This window comes from Pipra filicauda, unplaced genomic scaffold (genome assembly GCF_003945595.2).
Source record: "Pipra filicauda isolate LSUMZ 115617 unplaced genomic scaffold, ASM394559v2 scaffold177_size2800117_pilon, whole genome shotgun sequence".
Lineage (NCBI taxonomy): Eukaryota > Metazoa > Chordata > Aves > Passeriformes > Pipridae > Pipra > Pipra filicauda.
This window is the reverse complement of record NW_024104284.1, coordinates 283,837-301,938: the sequence shown is the minus strand read 5'-3', so window position 1 is coordinate 301,938 and position 18,102 is coordinate 283,837. Positions and strand designations below refer to the sequence as shown.

The following is an 18,102-nucleotide window of genomic DNA, read 5'->3' as shown; positions in this document are numbered from 1 at the left end:
AGATATTCAATTCTACGTGAAGAAGTAGCTCGAGTGATGGGATTAGAGCGCTGCCATTCAAACACCAAAATAATGAGAATTTTTTTCACCACCAAATTTAAGTAAGATTCCCTCCCCAAATTCTTTAGTTTTGGATTAATCTGTGCCTTATTTCCTTTCTCTCACAACAAATAATGAAGGCCATATAATTAACTGCAGGATTACATTAAGTATCAAACCTCTAACTTTCCTACAAGCATCTCTAAGCAACATTATTATAAACAACATTTTAAATTTTCCTAAGAAGTCATTAGACTAATAATACATTGTGTCAAATGTCACACCCAACAGATTATTCAAACAGATAATACTTCACAGAAACAATTATCTAAAGGTATGATATTATTTTCGGACTTTGAAAAAAGGTCTCCAGGCTTTGACAAATGGGTTACAAAGAGGTTGATAATAATGGTGGAATCCAACATATCCCACCATTTAAAAATTACCAATCTAGACATATAGTTCCTTCTCAAGTCAGTATAGAAGGACCAGCATATCCTGAGAAAAGACTCACCTTTGTAAGGCATGTATCTGAGATAGACAGCAGGGCTATTTTTCCACAGGTGCTTTTATTTCCACTGCCTACACACTGAAGTTATCTTTAAGGCAGCTAAGGCTAGCAGAGGAGAATCCTACTCAGAATTTACAAGGTACTTTAATTTTTTGTTCTGTTCTGTATTAAACAAAGATTAATCCTGTAAAAGCAAATAATACAGAATGGAAGTTTTTATACTGTAAATCAGCAGTTAATGCACATAGTACTAGACAATGATTCAAGAATGTTAGACATTTTCTCTTTCAGTTCAGTTTGGTGCTTTGGAAAAATTTGTCCATTGAGCGATGCCTAACTAATCATTCCAATGGGCCCAAAAAATGAAATAAAAATTAGACCATGGAAATATCATGCACTGCCAGTGTGGCAGGAAAAAGACACCCTGGAACATAAAGATAAGATAAAGTTGTGTTTAATATTCCAGAGGTACACACCTCTTAGAAACCGTAAGGTTAACAAAACTGGTATGCATCATATAGGCAAAACCCTACACAGCTCATGGTAAATTTGGGGAGCACAAGTGTTTCAGTATGATTTCTCTAATAGTACTGACATTCTCTAATCAGTACCTCTCAAAGCTGAGCAGTATTTCCTTGCTAATTTTCTCATCATTATATTTCAAGTTCTTTTCAGCACAGTAGGTTACATTAGGTATACCGATGTTATTTTGAACATAAAATGCAATCTCACATTCATGCTATTAAACATAGCCAAGACATTATATTGAAAATCTTACTTCTGATAAACTGTTTCTCTGAGTAGTGACAGTTCCAACAACGTCTCCACTCACTTGCACAGAGAGCCCTGAAGCAGCACTGAGGGTCCTCCCAATTTGGCTCTTAGATGTCAAAGATCTGCTTCTTTGTATACTAATGATACTTTCCCTATTTCCTTGGTTGCTAGGGACAAGAGGCCGTGACAACAAGCTATTTGGAGTCACAGGTCTGCTCCCCGGAGTTGATGGCCTGTTGGTTTTTGCACCAGGTGTGGACGGTCTACTGTTTGCAACACTGGAGACCTGTGTTCTGCTGTTGGTGGGCAGCGGTGGTGATTTGTTTCCTTGGAGCTGAATGTTCTTCCCTGTCGGAGTTGGCACCTGAGGCCTTGGGGTTTGGCCCTGTGAAGCTTGAAGACTGCTTTGATTGTCAGATGTAACTACACTGTGATGCTGGACACCAGGGCTTCTTGAGAGCCTTGCTTCTTCCCATAATGCTAGGTCCTTCTCAATGTCTATGCACACACACACAAACAAAACAGAAAGAAAAGAAACTCACTGTCTATTCCTCTCTAGTTTAAAACCCTTAATGATTTTCTCCAACATAAGTGGTAATCTGAAGCTGTGAGGAGAAAACCTACTCATGTTTAAAATAAAAGGCATCAGAATTAACAGTTCACATGTTTTTGGCAAGCATTTCCCTAAAGTTTATTTACTGCAGACACAGCTATCCCGCGGAATTGAAACATTACCACTTCATTGAACATCAATACAACCTATAAAAATCCCTCTTGTTTCATCAAAGTTATCCTTCTATGCCTTTTGCCAAGAATAGTATCAAGTCAAGATGGAACCGTGACATAAACTTGCCATCCTCACCTGAAGTAAAGCGCAATCCAAAACTGGTTCAAGGCAAAACTTTAGCTTCTGGACTTGCTGTCTACTGCCCAACCAAAACTCTGGGGGAAATAACCCTTGAGCTTTTGCTTATCTGGATCTGTGATCCTGTTTGAACCTGAATTTTGTGTTCTGGCCTACTGTCAATGGCACAGCATGTGATGGTGTCACCAACATCTAGAATCCAAGGAGAAAAGGTGACTGCCATTTGGTGGTCCAATCCCTACCTCTCACACAGCTATAAAAAATGAGATCTTATTTAAAACCATAACAGATCAGAGGTGGTGATGAAAAGTGTTTCCTGAATTAATTTAAATAATATTAATGCTTCTAATGAATTAAATAATATATATCCACCAAATTCAGGCAAGGGTGGCATTGTTAACATACTGAAAGTCCTTGCAAGTAGAAATATAGAGCTTAAGAAACAGTTTAATCAAGTTTATTTTATCTTACACTACTGTTAAGAATTTTCACTTTCATTGGCATGTACTCTACCGTATCTTGGTTTTCATAGAAACAGTTGATTACCTTTAGAATAGCAACATCACTTCCCATTAAACTGCACAAGTCACAGTCCCAGAAGCTGTAAATCAGAAGGGCTGTACTGATTTAAACACCTATTAAGTGAGCTCATATAAATTAAGCATTTAATATTTTATTTTGATAACAATGCTTTCAGGTTCTCAAAGTCCTAAAAGAAACAGATTCTAAACCACATATTGGAAAATAAGATTTTCTTTCACATGTTTACCAGTAGATATAAAAGGAATGCTGTATGTTAAATAATTAAAGATGTGCTGCCTTAAACATTAGCTTATTTTATAATAATACCTTGAAAACAGGAAAAAAAGCTATGCCAATTTCATGTTACTAGCCTAATGCAACATATTCCACACAATTCAAATGCTATTAATAGAAAAGCTAGTAAAACTGAAATAATTGTGAAATCTTCAGATAAAAGTGTCTCTCAACTTTTAAAAGATAAAATGTTTAGCAAATTTCAAAACATAGTTATTGTTTCTAGCACACAGTTAAGAATATTTCTAACTGATTCCTTGCTGACCCCTTAAAATTAATTATTTCCATTTTGAAATTATTACATCTTGAAATATCCTTCCATTACGCTCTCAACTTTGGAACTTCATAAAATCATAGAATGGATTGGGCTGAAATAAATCTTTAAGGTCATCTAGTTCCGAACCCCCTGGTTATGGGCAGGGATGCCTTCCACTAAGTCATGTTGCTCAGGGCCCCATCACACCTGGCCTTGAACACTGTCAGGGACAGGACATCCACAAATCTAAATCTCTGCTCTTTTAGTTTAAAACCTTTCCTCCTTGTCCTACCACTACATGCACTCAAAAAAGTCCCTCTGCAGCAATCTTGCAGGTCCCTTTGGGTACTGGAAGGCTGCTCTCGGGTCTACCCAGAGCCTTCTCTTCCGAACAACTCCAACTGTCTCAGCCTGTCTTCGCAGGCGAGATGCTCCAACCTTCTGATCATCTTTGTGGCCCATCTCTGGACCCACACAAACAGGTCCCCATTCTTCTTATGTTGGGGGCCCCCAAGTTCAATGCAACACTCCAGGTAGGGCCTCACAAAGGTGGAGTAGAGGCAGAGAATCGCCTCCCTTGACCTGCTGGCCACTCCTGTTTTGGTGCAGAACTTGTAAGATACCTGTCAAAAATTCAGGGGCAAATAAATGATATTGTGGACTACTTGATTTAAACCAAATGAAGAATATGTTCTTTTAAAGATTCAGCTTAGCTTATTTCTTTGCAAAATTACAGACCTCTAACCTCCCTGTGGTGATTCAGGGAAGAGATTACCTGAATGTTGAATGATCTAATAAGAATTAAATAAACATAATATTCTAGCTCACGTTTCCTTAATTTCATGTAGCAATCAAGCCTGCAGATAAACCAATTATTCTAATCATTTCTCTATATATAATTAACATGTTTCTATAGCATAATTATTCAGTTTTATTTACACATCCTCTGTTTGATTTTGCTTTAATATAAGCCTTTCAACCAGAAAGAAAAAAAAAAATCACACATCCCCAGCTTTACAGTATTATCAGATCCATATTAAATAACAGAATTGAATTATAACTTAGAATTTTTTTAAATCCTTGTTGATATCATTTAAAGGGAAATAAAATACAGGCAACAGAGCAACACAAAGTCATTTTGTTTTCATTAAAAATATGGCAGAATAAGGATATCATTCATATGCACTTGAAAACTGTTTATTATTTAACAGTTCTTCTTGTGATAAAATATATTCCAGAAGTATCCAAAGACCACAGAATCAGTGTAACAAACCAAATTGGCAAGATACTGGAATCACCTACCAAAAAAAATATTCTCTACTTGCATGTGATATAAAGTAGCCACAGTAACATAAGAGACTGGATCTTAGACAAAAAAGTTACGAGTCATATGCAGAGAAGGAAAAGAAAACTGATTGCTTCAAGATCTGATTCTGTAAAAATGCTGTTTTCAAATATCAAGGTACTGAGGCAGTTGCTGGCAATCAGTATTAGTCCCTAATTTAGGCACAGGCACCAAAGTATGCCTTATGTTAGGAGTGAGTTTTATCCAGCACATAGTCCATAAGGGAAAAGAAGGTATATCTGAGACGGGACCATATTTCATCATTATGCAGGTAATCCAAGTCATAACTCAGGCACTGAAATGACTGTCTAGATAAGCAATCATTTCATAGAATTAATGGGTTCCAGTGCGCTTGGTAAGAGAAGTGAAACAAGGAGACTTGCTGATATCACAGACATCTGAACTCTTGCAAATGTGTAAGACAAATAAGGCTAAGCAAAACTGCAGTATTATTATCTGAGGTACTCCAAACTGATTCTTCATGGAAATCATGTTATGCTCGTGTGTGAGGGGAATAATTTTCTCAAGCAGCACTGGTGTTATAATAGACATGAATTATTAGGAATACAATAGCCCAGTGTCTGATAATTGGGCTATTTTCAAGTGAAGTTCTCAGCCAGACAAAAATTACTGAATGATAGAATAACTGATCCTCATGTTACAGCATTACTGAAATAACAGGCCCAAAATCAAATAACAGGAATAGCATTGATGTGAGAGAGAAGACCTTGTAGGTCACACAACAGCAGACTGAATCTCAGAGCCTTCGTGAATGTAGCTAGTTATTTTACAATCAATTAAGTATTTAAAATTCCATATTTTATTGAATATTGTAGTTATTACTGTCAGCTTTGCCAAGGGAGATCTAAAGGAACTCCATGTTTCACAGCATACTGCATACAAGAATAGTTTGTATGACCATGGAAGTGAGACTAGTTAGGATGTAAACTGAAGTAGGGAGATCTTCACCTGACCCCTTCCGGAGTGATAACTACAGCAACATAAGGGAAGACAAGTGCTACCTCAGTAGCAGAGGCCCCTGGAATATTCAGGTCCCTGCTACAATACAGAAACCTGATGACCACAGATTGGTTTGCTGGTCTCCTGGTTCCCACTAGATGTTCCTGGCAGTTTCAGCTTAGAGAGATGACTCATGGATTTTTCAGTCTAGTTTGGCAGTGGCTGCAGCTCTAATAGCTGTAGGCTTTTTGAACCTGCCAAAAAAATCTGAATGACAGCATCTCTGTTGTCAGACACAAAAACCACCTAAAAAAGCTTCATTTTTACATATCATTATTTTTAGTTCTTGCCCCATTATGAGCCAAACCTTTTTCTAAAGAGCTTCCCTCACTGTGCTTACAGCTTTGACTTATGCCTTGACTTCAGTTGTAACAGCCCCTAGGCAGAAGAAGTACAAGAAGTACAAGAGCTGTATCTCTTTCAAAAGAAGATACAGCTCCTAAGCCTTTCACACAGTGCTACTGGCAAGATACATATACAAAGTCTTTTAGAAAATCACACTGAAAATGTAAAGTTCTCTGCCTCCCTCTCTGAATGTCTTGAAAGAGGGATCAGATAGATTTCATTTCTACCTTCATTTTACATATACATTCTTTATGTACCAGTTCAGCATTACTTTCACCATATGACAAATAGCATGCATTATATAGGAGTATCATGCTACAGGTCTATGTAATATATTATAATGAAAGCTGAAGATAGAAAATATTGATTACAAAGAGGAACAAATTGCAAGCTACCTTTTAGGATATCCCTCATTAACCTTTATAAAGCTCTGAAACATATTTTTTTCTGAAAAAACCACACTTTTTTGTTTGACTTTTCAGAAATGGTTACCCCCTCAAAGATGTTGCAGATGTTCCACAGCACACAAATTAACAGACTTCACTCAACCAGAAGTCTCATGAACAAGGTGAGTTTTTCCTGCAAAGCAATCTATTCTCAAGCAAAATGTTCACTGCAGCCTGTTTTTAAAGACTGCTTAACAGAAGATAAAGCATTGGTACCTCCTTACTGCAGAAGTCTTAGTGAAACATGAAAATAAAAAAAAAGGAGCATTATTGTGCTGTGGTCTGACAGTGTATTTAACTGTTTATTTAATTTAACACAGTTTAATTACTGTTTAAGTACTGTACTTACTGTAACTACAGTGAAGTTCATTGCACCTACAAATAAAACAATAATTTTGTTGTTTTTATTCAATGAAAAAAAAGGGAAGTTTAACTTTTCATCTGTTTTCATCAGCACGTGAGATAGATAATCTTTTCCTCCATCTAAAATCTTGGCAGAGAAAGCTCAGTAAGTGCTGTTAGGTATTTTATGATCCCTTGCTACCATACATACCAGCTAGGTGTTTTTCCATGGTCTGAAGTTCTTTTGCTGCTAAGGAGTCTTTTAGGAGTTTCTGTCTTGGGGAACCTCCAGGTCTGACACCCATAGTGTCCAAGGTCCAAACTGTCTGAGACTTACATAGATAAAAAGAAAAGGGAATACTTTTAATCTAGTTTCATATCTACATATGAAACAATAAAAAGAGTGGTGTTCTCACTTAGAATCATGAATCTGGTCCTTTTTATGTAGAATATAAATATAAAATTTTATGCAAAACACTACAAAATATCATGTCTTACCTTAAATAAAATAAGTAGCAGGCATTAGATAAAAGCGGTACATCTAAAGAAACTCAGATATACACCTTCACAGAAGCTCTTGCTCCATGTTTGGACATTGGAACAGAACAAATTCCTCAAAGATTTACCTTCTGAGCAGTTCCAGTTACTTAGTGGGGGTTGCATTTACTTTAAATTACCAGAACATTTGGCACAGTATCTCTGCAAAGCAGCACTTCTGGGAATATCATAGAATTTCCTAATCAAAATTGCCAGTACTGTTTTATCACTGCAAGAAGTATTCCTTTCAGGAAAGGCAACTAAATCATCAGGGCAACACAGCAATTTGAAAGGGTTGCCAGCAAACAGACCATCTCCTCGGTCTCTTCATTACTGAACGCCACAGTAGAAACAACTCTGGGCCCTGTTCATCACCTTCAAACTTTCAAGGTGAGGCAGTGTCTCTCTGCACCAGAAATATGTTGAAACAAAGCCCTTGGGTTATATTTGTCAACTTCTAAGGTCAACTATGTGTCTACTTCTTATGTGGCTTTCTTTATATATCATCATAATTTCTTCACACACCACACATTCATTAATGCTTTGTTTCTTCCTTAGTCCCTTAGCCAAATTACTGCTAAGATAAAAAATTCCAAACAATAAGGCCAAAGATAATCCCTCTCATCATTGATTTCCTGAACTTCTGGAAAATACCTTAACTTACTGGGAATGCCACAATGGAACAGAAATGCAATTAAGTAGGTCACTACCTCAGAAGAGAAAATGCTTCTTCATTTTTAAAGACTGTCTGAATTGTATGATCACAATGAAATGAGGAAAAAGAGGTAAATCCAGTTAATTAGTTCCTGCCAAGCTGTAAGTATATCTAAAGTGTTTTTATTGTACTTTTCATTCTACATAGTTTTTCTAATCATGTGAAAATTTTATGAGTAACTTCAGGAGGTAAAACTGGAAAGAATACAACTGTGCTTAGCTTTCTATGCATAACCTACAATTTCTTTGCTGAATAGCTTGAATATCTTTATATAGACATATTCGACAGAGATCCCTCCAAATACAAAAAGAACCTCTCTTTATTGAAGAAGTTGTTTGCAAATGCCCCTTCCACTCTGGCCAAGCAGCTGGCAAGTACAGACACTCTGCATGCAGTGGAACTTTTTGTGCAATATTTCGTTTGAAGATTCTACACACAACATGTACTTTCTGTACAGAGTTTACCAAATGTTTAATCATTCAGCTTCCATAGTCTGTTCAAGGTCATAAGATGAGTTAGTCAACACAGGGTTTTGACACTGTAAAAATAATAAGCTTTCTCAGAGCTCTGCTGCAATATCAGCTGCCACGTCTAATCCCCACCTTCCACATTAGGGCCTGTTCTATTTGAAATACCATGTAATTGAAATTACAAGCTTTTTGCTTCCCATGGCAGTCAGCCAGCATATTTTACACTAAACCTTGCACTAAAAAAATGGTAGTTTGAGTTAACCTACACACCATTTTTCTGTTTACAGGCAAGCGGGAAGCAGGAAATATGTGGACACCTGGGAATCACATTTGTTTAAGTTTCTGAAGTGCAATCAGAATAATTTTTTTCTAAATTTCCATTCTGACTTACTGTTATTTGGAATAATATTTCTGAATTTGTCATGACCAAGAACCCAAAATTTTAGACAGGTAAAAACAAGGCACTCAATTATTTATTTTACATATATGTATTTTTCTAAAGTTCAAAATATTCTTTCAGTTTAAAATTACATTTTAGGGGATTAAATATTTCCTAATAAGAGTATTTTCACTCAAGAAGAAAACTGCCCTGCTGTCTGCCTGTGTTAGATCTCCTCCAAAGCACTAAGCACATGATGTGTGCCAGTGGGGCTGATGAACTTGTGAGAAGCAGAGGCTTTTCTGGAAGCAGTCCTTACCCTTGGGGCTCAGATAGAGGAATGTGGCAGCCCTGCCAGGCATCACAGGGGTCACACAGGCACCCAGGAGGGCTCATGTTGTGCAATACGTAACTGAATATCAGCAAAAAGAATATCAGCAGATAAGAAAGGATAATTTCTTTAAGTACTTCAGGTGTCTTCCAAAGAGAAAGATAATTTTAAAAGTAAAAAATAATTTTCCCTTTTTTTTTCTTCTTTTTTTGCAACTGTATGTACAAAATGACATGTATATTTTATGGATTTTGTTTTACACAGTGGAGGTCTCAACCAAAGAGGTTCAAGGTATGTCATTCAAACTGCTTGCTTAACTACTTGCAGGAGTTATAATTTATTTCCCAAGAACCGTGATATTACGTTCTTCAAACAATCTTGTATTGTTAATTTATCTAATAATGGTTAAACTTAAACATTTGCACAGTTTTTTTTGACTAGCTGTTGGAAGAGTTGCAGTAATCTAATATTATCTGTTATTATTTTTGCCAAAGACTTAAAATTTGAAGTTAAAATTTAAAATTTCAACTGTAGGTGCCTGAATTTCCACATGCATACAAAATTCCACTTGGATTTGAAAACTTTTGTATCAGAACACACTAGTTTTGTGTGTATAATATACCAGTATGACCTTCATAATTCATACTACCTCACAGGTGAACTGTTGCTCTTCCTGATGTGGCAGTGCAACCTTAAAACAATTCTTTTAATGACTAACCTGCTAAATGCTAAATAGTGACCCCAATCCAAGAAATAATGTATAGATTTAGTTAATTACTGAAGTTTGGGTAATTTAGAGCTGTTGATTATACTCAAACTTGTGCAAGTAATCAAGTTACTTCTTAGTATTGTTCTAACGGGAAATAGTGGAAAAAGCTATGAAAATTTCTAATAGAATTTATATGATGCATCATCATAGTATTCAACATATACTGATAGTAAGAATAAAAGCTTAATTTTTTCTGGTGCATGAAGCCTCAAGTCATTTCACAAACTGAATTACCATTAAGGAATTTATGCATTTGTCACAGAAAATCCATGTCTGTATTCCCTCAATAAAAGCAAATGAAAAGTTTCAAAGCAGTAATGAAAACAGGAGAAAATTTATTTAAAACAAAACACTTTTATAAAACACTTTATTACAGTATTTTTCTCCCAGTAATAAAGAGCAAAAACCCAAGGCAAATTCATGCAGATATGCTTTTTGCAGTTGGATAGCTTTTTTTCTTCCAGTTTCTGTTACATTTGGATTGGTTTGCCTTACATGGATAATTTGCAGAGAAAAATATACCTTTTTATGTGCACATGCAAACCAAGATGACTGAATGCAAAGATTCACATAAAACCCCTCAACAACTAAGCATGAGTCCTGTTAGATCCAGGTGGTAAAGGAAGCAACTCAGAGGGAAGGCAAAGGCTATTCAATGTGATCTGCTCAGTGCATGTGCCTTTTTCCTTTCTGTTAGTCACTGTACAGTTAGTAAAGTTAGTAACTTCCCCTTGCTTTTCCATTTCTGCTGGAATTCTAGCCCACCTAAATTTTTCCTAGTATCACTTTGGTGTTTTCTTAAAGCTTGCTAGCCAAAGATTTATTAAACTCATTTGAAGAAACATAAAGTAAAATAGGACTCTGAGTTCACCACACTGAAAAAATCTCAAGAAAAATCTTTTGCATTTTGCCTAGCACTTTTCATTACATTAAACATTTGTGAGAAAATGACCCAGAAGTAAACTAGGATCTCTAAGGATGTTTTGAATGCTTCCTTCCACTTTGAATTCTTGCAAAACACTTGGGAAAAGTGCTCATTCTTGTAAATACTTCAACCAGCTTTTTGCTAGCTTTACTCATTAATTTAGAATGCCTTGTTTGGGATTGGGCAGCACTGAAAATCTGATTTCTCCATTTTTCAAACATTAACTCTTTTCATGAAAAATAAAGCATAGCATATGTTTAAAGAAAAAGGTCTAACTACAAAAACTCCCCAATTTTTCAGAAATAGAACAGTAAACATATACAGTGCTACAAATAAAATCATAATATAACCACAGTGTAAATTACATGAACAATGTTATAGACATAGATGTTGCCTATCTCTTCTGAGATAGTTTTAGTATCTAGATTGTTTTAGTATCCACATCAAAGATCTTACATGTGGATTCATACATGGGACATAAAGAAAAGAACCCACACAGTTCTTTTCTGAAGATCCTTATGTACAATTCTTTCTACAATTTTTCTAAAAGTACTTATCATATGAAGGCCAATGTACCTTTGAGAAAAATTTTTCAAACACACATTAGTGGAGAAAACTTATTATAATGATCCATTTAACTAGCAACAGATTCAAATTACCCTATTGGAATGCAGTACCAATGTTAAACATTGCACACCTTAAAACACATCAGTGGTTTTTACATGTAATATGCACATTTGAGTGAATGCCATGAACCAATTTGTCCAATTTATGAGAAATGTCTGATCAACACCTTATTCTATTTTTCTCTCATCTTGTATCTCATATAATATCTGAAAATCATTCAAGTCATCAGAATGTATTTTGGTAAAAATTCTGAAGTAATTTTACAGGCATATTTCTTACTGCTTTGGAGGATTTGTGGAAATCCATTGCAAGAATGCATTTATCTTCACAGCCTTCCTATGAGGAACCTCAGTTTTATCTCTCTATTTTATATATCAAGATTGTCAAAGAATAAGTCTCACTGAAAGTTATTAGGGGACCGTGGAACAGATCTCTCCATCAGAGCCCTAAAAGGCAACAAGAACAGTTGTATCGTTTGATTCGTTTTGAGGAGATAAGTTACAGACAATCATAGTGCTGGATACCTGAATCTTACGTAAAGAGAAAAGTACACAATCAGCTAGTTACGCACCACTTAAACAAGAACTTTAAGACACAATACACAAAAAAATCCAACCCCCAAAAAACCCCATAGCATATGAACTAACCATAACTGGCTCCCTAGAAACTTAGGCAAAGTAGTTTCCCAAGAAATCGTGGAAGCGAAGTGAGCTGCCTTTGCCCCGCAGAGAGGATGGGTGGACAGAGCAATAGCTGCAACTGCTCTTGTCTTCTCTTTGCACCACTGGCCATAACAGCAATAGCCAATGTGGCTTTCAGGGATACAGCCCAGAACCTTACTGTCTCAGGCAATCTTAACCAAGCCTGGAACTAGCAGAGCATTAAATGACACAGGTACATATTGTTTGTTTGTTCCTAAGCATGCACACACAGAGAATATATTTAAAACTATTCAGCTGAAGGCTGTACATTTCTGTAACAAGATTTTGCTACTAAGCATAATGATCTTTTGTTTTCAATGCATTTTTATTTTTCTATGTAATTCAATTAATTTGTTGCTCTTTCCCTATGCTACATGTTTGCAGAACTGATAAATCAAATTTGGTAGCTGCAGGTCCAAATCAACAAGGAACATGGGTTCAGAAACTGATGCAAAATTTACTATACCCCTTTGTTCACTGGTGTGAAGCAGGAGGCTCAAGAAAGAAACTCCAAGCAATGGCAACTAAAGTTCTGTTATTTACTCCTTTTGCCCAATATCTGCAAATGCTGTGTGAGATTCTTGCACTCCAAGTTCTCAGAGCTTTAGGAATTGATCTAGAACTCCAGATCTGTTAACTGCTTTGATAACTCCCGTTGGAAATACTTTATGTTCAATATTATCTAGCTTTACTAGTACTAACTAATCAGATGCCTGAATTTATGTTGCCCTTTTTCCTTAGCTAAAAAATACTGAGCTCTTCTTTTCACTTACTTTATAAACACTAAGGTGTGCTATAAACCAGTGTTGCAATGGCTGAACAGGAATTAACATGTCCTCTTATATCTGTCTAAAATTTTGCTAAACCAAACAACTATTGTCAAGATATTTGTCTTAGAAAAAAAATTAATCCCTTCTTTAACCTATATTCAAATTCCTGGTGCAATACAACTAGCATCAAAATTATGGTTATATAATTTTTTGAAATTATTTTACTGTTGGTTATGTTTTCTGCAAACTTCATATCTGCAATGATTTTCTTAAATTTCAAAATAAAAGAACTGGTGGAAATATTACTAAGCATAATGTTGCATTCTTTAAATATATATATGTATATATATATTTATAGCCATATGTTTTAACTAGACACCTCTTGTTTCTTAGTTTTCAAGCAAATATTAACAAAAAGCTAAATTACAGTTGAGATATTATAATTTCATATTTCATAATGAAAGAAAGTTTTAATTATTTTTTCTCTTCTATTTGTAAAATTGAGTAATATCTGGTAAAATGAATATTTGACTAATGTTTAAAAACATACAGACATAGTATAAAATGACTGCACTTTCAACAGGAGCTATATGTGTAAGTCTTAACAAAATACAGTTTTGTATGAAATTATAAAAACGCATTTCAAAATATCACCTTTCCTAGAAGGAAAATTAAGACAGAGAACTGTCCTTCCTTTGGAAGGATTGTGTAAATTTAGTTTTCTTCTCTCTAGGATGACAGTGTTGGCAAGCAGAACTTTCATCTTTATGCAAAATCTATTCTTTATGAAACTTTAAAACCACAAAATTTTAAAGGATTATCCATATGGGAAGATACTTACAGATCCTGCCACTTGAGAGGCACTCTGAAATTCATCAATAGCTTCTGTAAGTGTTTCATCTCCGGGTACTTGAGCTGTTCCAAAGAGGTAGAAGAGAAGTAAATCACTCTAATTAAGTAAGCATTAGTCACTTTGAAAATATAAAGCCCATAAATTTAAATGCACAACTTTTCAGTTCTCTTCAATTAATTTTAATTTATTTCTAATTTTATGTCTGATTTTAATTTATAAGCTTAATGCAACATGGAACAGTGTCTCTAACATGACTAGCTTCCTTCAGCTGCCAAGGTGTTTTGTAGGTTCTTTACTATTAAAACTAAATACTGTTTGTCTTTTACACAAGTGAGTAGTGGATCTTCAGCTTTATTAAAGTTGATAAAATTAGATTTAATTAATCATGTTAAAATAATTAGAATACAGTTAAAATCCTTAAAGTTAAATGTCCTGGTCAATTTAGACAACATTTAAAAGCCATGTAAGCTATAATTTTTGCCCATACTGACACATTTGTAACAAGACAGGATTTTGTGAAAAGTCTAGAATACCTATTTGATGCATATGCAATGACTCAAAACAGATTTTATGTACCCATGTCAGAGAAAGCAATTTCTAAGTAACATGCTATGCAGTTTCCCTCTTTGCCTGACGCTGCTAGACAGTTAGATGCTGCATCAGCAGCCCAGGAAAACAAGATGCTCTGATCTTCCCTAGGTTCTACTGTTATGCAGACAGTCAGCAGGGAGGGCCTCATGTTTCCAGACCCTGATTTGTTGAACATCTCAGACTATACTTATTATGAAATCAGAACTATACTGAAGTACGGTAACTATGGTTACCACATTCATTGCAAAACCAAATAAAAGTGGAGGAAGAAGAGGTGATGATGATGTAAAGTTGTGGTCAGAGAGCTGTGCACAAACTGGGAGATGATGGCACATTTTTGCCATTGCATTATCTAGTTCTCAATCCTAGCTCCCACATATTTGCATCCTTGATTTTTTACCCTGGTCAGGCAGTTCCATCTGGAATGATTCTATGTGTGTTTCATATGTTCATATTTCTATTGAACATCCCCGATTTCAAACTATCTCTCTATATCCTAATGCCTGTTTTGAACTTTCTACTATATTGGCTTTAAAGGAAAAAAAAACAAAACAAAACATAAAACCACTTCCAAAAAACCCCAAACAACAACAAATCAAAATCAAAACAAAAACGCCAACTATGTACAAGCTATACATTTAAGTTTTTTCAAATTTCTACTGCAAGTAATAAAAATCAGTGACTCCTGTTTGGTCGGGAATGAACTACTGATGTGAAATTTACTCTAGTAAAACTTTTTTAGTAAACTAAGTATTACGTATCACAATATAATCTGTAGAGCTGTAGATCTAACAGAACAATAGAATAGGAAATACCACATTTACACAGTACCATAGAATCTATCATTTTCAGTCCAATTACATTATTCCAGGTAGAGTCACAAAAGAAACAAGGCTTTGCCTGCACCTCAGAAATATGTGGAGTTGGACACTGTACTGCAAAGAAAGTCACAAACACAGCTTTTCTTTGATAATTCGAGGAGTGGTTTCGAAGTGCTATGCTTTTCATTTATCCCATATTAAGAGATTACTCCCTAATAAGTCACTGCCTTTTAGGCTTCTTTCTACAAGAATGCATAGATTGCAAAAACTTTATTTGCAATAATGTCCTCTTTTCGTGCCTTATATCATGGCTTCATGCAGAGGGTAAGGTACTTTTCAGCAAGAGAGAATGAACATGTGAAACAAGTGAAACAAGGTCCTGTGGTACTTATAGGAGATTGGGAGTAACTGAACAATTATCCTTTAGTGATACTATTTCTAAATATATATTAAAAAAACCCAACTAACCAAAACAAAACAAAACAGAAACACAGTAGTACAATGCTTCTACAATTCCCCCAACCTGAAAAACACACTGGGGGTTGACAGATACAGATTTTACTAGATAAATTCTGTTATAGTGTCTATCTTTTGAAGACTCAGACATTCTCCCCATCTACCTCTGCAGGAGAAGAGCAGGGCTCAGTGGAGGACTGACCCAAGAGACAAACCTGACAGGCTTGGCAGCTACAGGGGAAGTTTGCTGTGCAGTCACCGAAGCTGCTGCTTCTAATCAAAATCAAGAACCTAGCTATTAAATTCTTCCCTTTGTGAAGTCTAATGGAAAAGAGAAACATTTTTGAGAGGTATAGTTTAGGACAGTGAAAAGAAACTGCAGGTTTAAAGTGTCTTGTATTCCTCAATCTTGAGACCTGGTTCCTACCTCTGATTTTTACTGCTTAGATCAAACATAAGTCTGTCCAGTTCTGCAGGATTACACTACAGGGAAGTCAGTACAGTGGTTAATTAGAACCAGATCCAGATTGACAGTGGAGTCAGTATAGTGTCTGATGCTGCACATGATCTTTTCACATAAGCTACTACATTGACTTTATTAAGTGGAATTGGTTCAAGTGAAGCTTATTTATAAGGGCTGTTAGATCAGATGTGCTGCCAATTACTTCTGAACTTAGTTCATCTGAAATCCACAGACGTTCCAGACCTAACAACAATCTCCCACTAACCCAGAAACAGATCATTATCTAAAGAAAGCTACTCTCAACTTTGCTGTGCATCAGCACCTTGCCTGCGTATTCTTGAACGAATGGTTTGCATCAGCACTTCCCAATGCATAGTTTTCTCTCACTACGGTCATTGGTACTGATAAGTAAAATAAATTCAAATAAACCTGGTAAGTGAAGCCTGTTATTCATTTTTTCATCATATAAGAAATCTGTAAGTGGACATAACTAAAAATTCAGTGCCTTGGTTACTTAGGGTTTTTTTAATAGTATCTTTAGGAGTCTCTTTTATCATCTTCTCATACATATTTATTGGAAATAAAAATCAGATGCACAGAGAGCAAGTAATGTGCTGCATTTATAGAGAAGATTGATAGAATGGGCAGTTGCCCGAGTTCTGTGCCTGTTTCTAGTCTGTGCCTATTTCACAAAATCCAGCTGTGTTTTTTTTCAAATCAAAATGTATTACTAGCCAACATTTTAGGAAAAAACCCAAAAACATACACTTTGAAATGCTGAACATTTCTGAGAGTGCTTCTTGACAGAAATTTGGCATTACCTTACTGTTGACCTCAGTCTTTTTGCCTTAGAGGCTTTGCTGTCTTCCAGCTATATGATTAACAGGTTCACGTATATTCACAGACATCAGATAGATGTGTTTATAACAACATGAATGTCATTGCCCCACCTACCTGTTTTACTCCCTACTCCTACAGGGAGTAAAAGTATACTTTTACTCCCCGTATTTTGTTGAAGGTGGTTTTTTTTAGTGAAAGTCTTTTCCACCTTCTCTGTAGGCATACTGACTACAGAGGATTCAGAAACATATGAAATGGCCCAAGTTATAACAGGTAGAGCATTTTTGTGCTCCAAACTCTGTGACCATGAAAGATTCAGCTTCAATATTACATGGCATCCAGAACTTTGTGACAATTTCATCTTCTTTAATCCTGGTGACTTTGCCTCTTAGCAACCAACTATTTTACTGAACTATTTTATTGAAGCCTACAATTTCCGAAGATGGCATGGCAAAGTGGACATATTTTCACTTCAAGAACAAGGATACACAGGAAGGAAAAAGGAAGGATGAGATCTTTTCAAAACAAATTATTTCATGAACTGTAGAACTTTTTCCTACATATATGTCTTACCCCTCTGTTTGATTTTACTGCAATAATCTCATGCTTGCGTATTCCCTTACTTATCCCTAACAAGCCACCACCACGTCTCTTCCTGGGAATTATTCTCATAACAGAAGAATTTTGCCTTCCTTTCAGAGGGCTCGAGTAAAATCACCAGTCTAAGTATCTCTAGCTGACAATCTTCATGATGATTTTAAGGACATCATATTTTGAGATTCTGAGTCCTCTATTATTTTCTTTAAGTGATCAACTGCAGATAAAAGGAAAAGTTAATGTCGTGACTGCATGAAACCATGCATTCTCACAATACCAGTTTAAAAAATTTATCTCTAAAGACATACTAGTGAGTAATGGTTGGTTTACAAATAAGCCAAGAGAAATGAGTGAAAGCTCAGGTTGCCCTAATACCTAATAGCACACATAGTAGCACTAAATAGCAGACAGTAGGATAACTAAAATAAAAAGTTAATTCTGATTTTCATTTTTTTGCGTTAATTGATCAACATAGCTGACTTGCCTGTGGCTGCTGGA

General features: G+C 35.6%; 1 protein-coding gene across 2 annotated transcripts in view; it reads right to left on the bottom strand.

Moving 5' to 3' along the window:
- Positions 1-363: 363 nt before the first annotated feature.
- The window catches only part of CUNH8orf34 (chromosome unknown C8orf34 homolog), a 133,296-nt gene continuing 115,557 nt past the window's right edge, over positions 364-18,102 (bottom strand). For both annotated transcript variants that reach the window (XM_039379850.1, XM_039379851.1), the window contains 3 exons: positions 13,825-13,898; positions 6,971-7,091; positions 364-1,822 (listed from right to left, as the gene is read on the bottom strand). In XM_039379850.1, the coding sequence (XP_039235784.1) occupies positions 1,311-1,822; positions 6,971-7,091; positions 13,825-13,898 (707 nt within the window). In that variant the 3' untranslated portion in view covers positions 364-1,310. The remainder of the gene's footprint in view (positions 1,823-6,970; positions 7,092-13,824; positions 13,899-18,102) is intronic.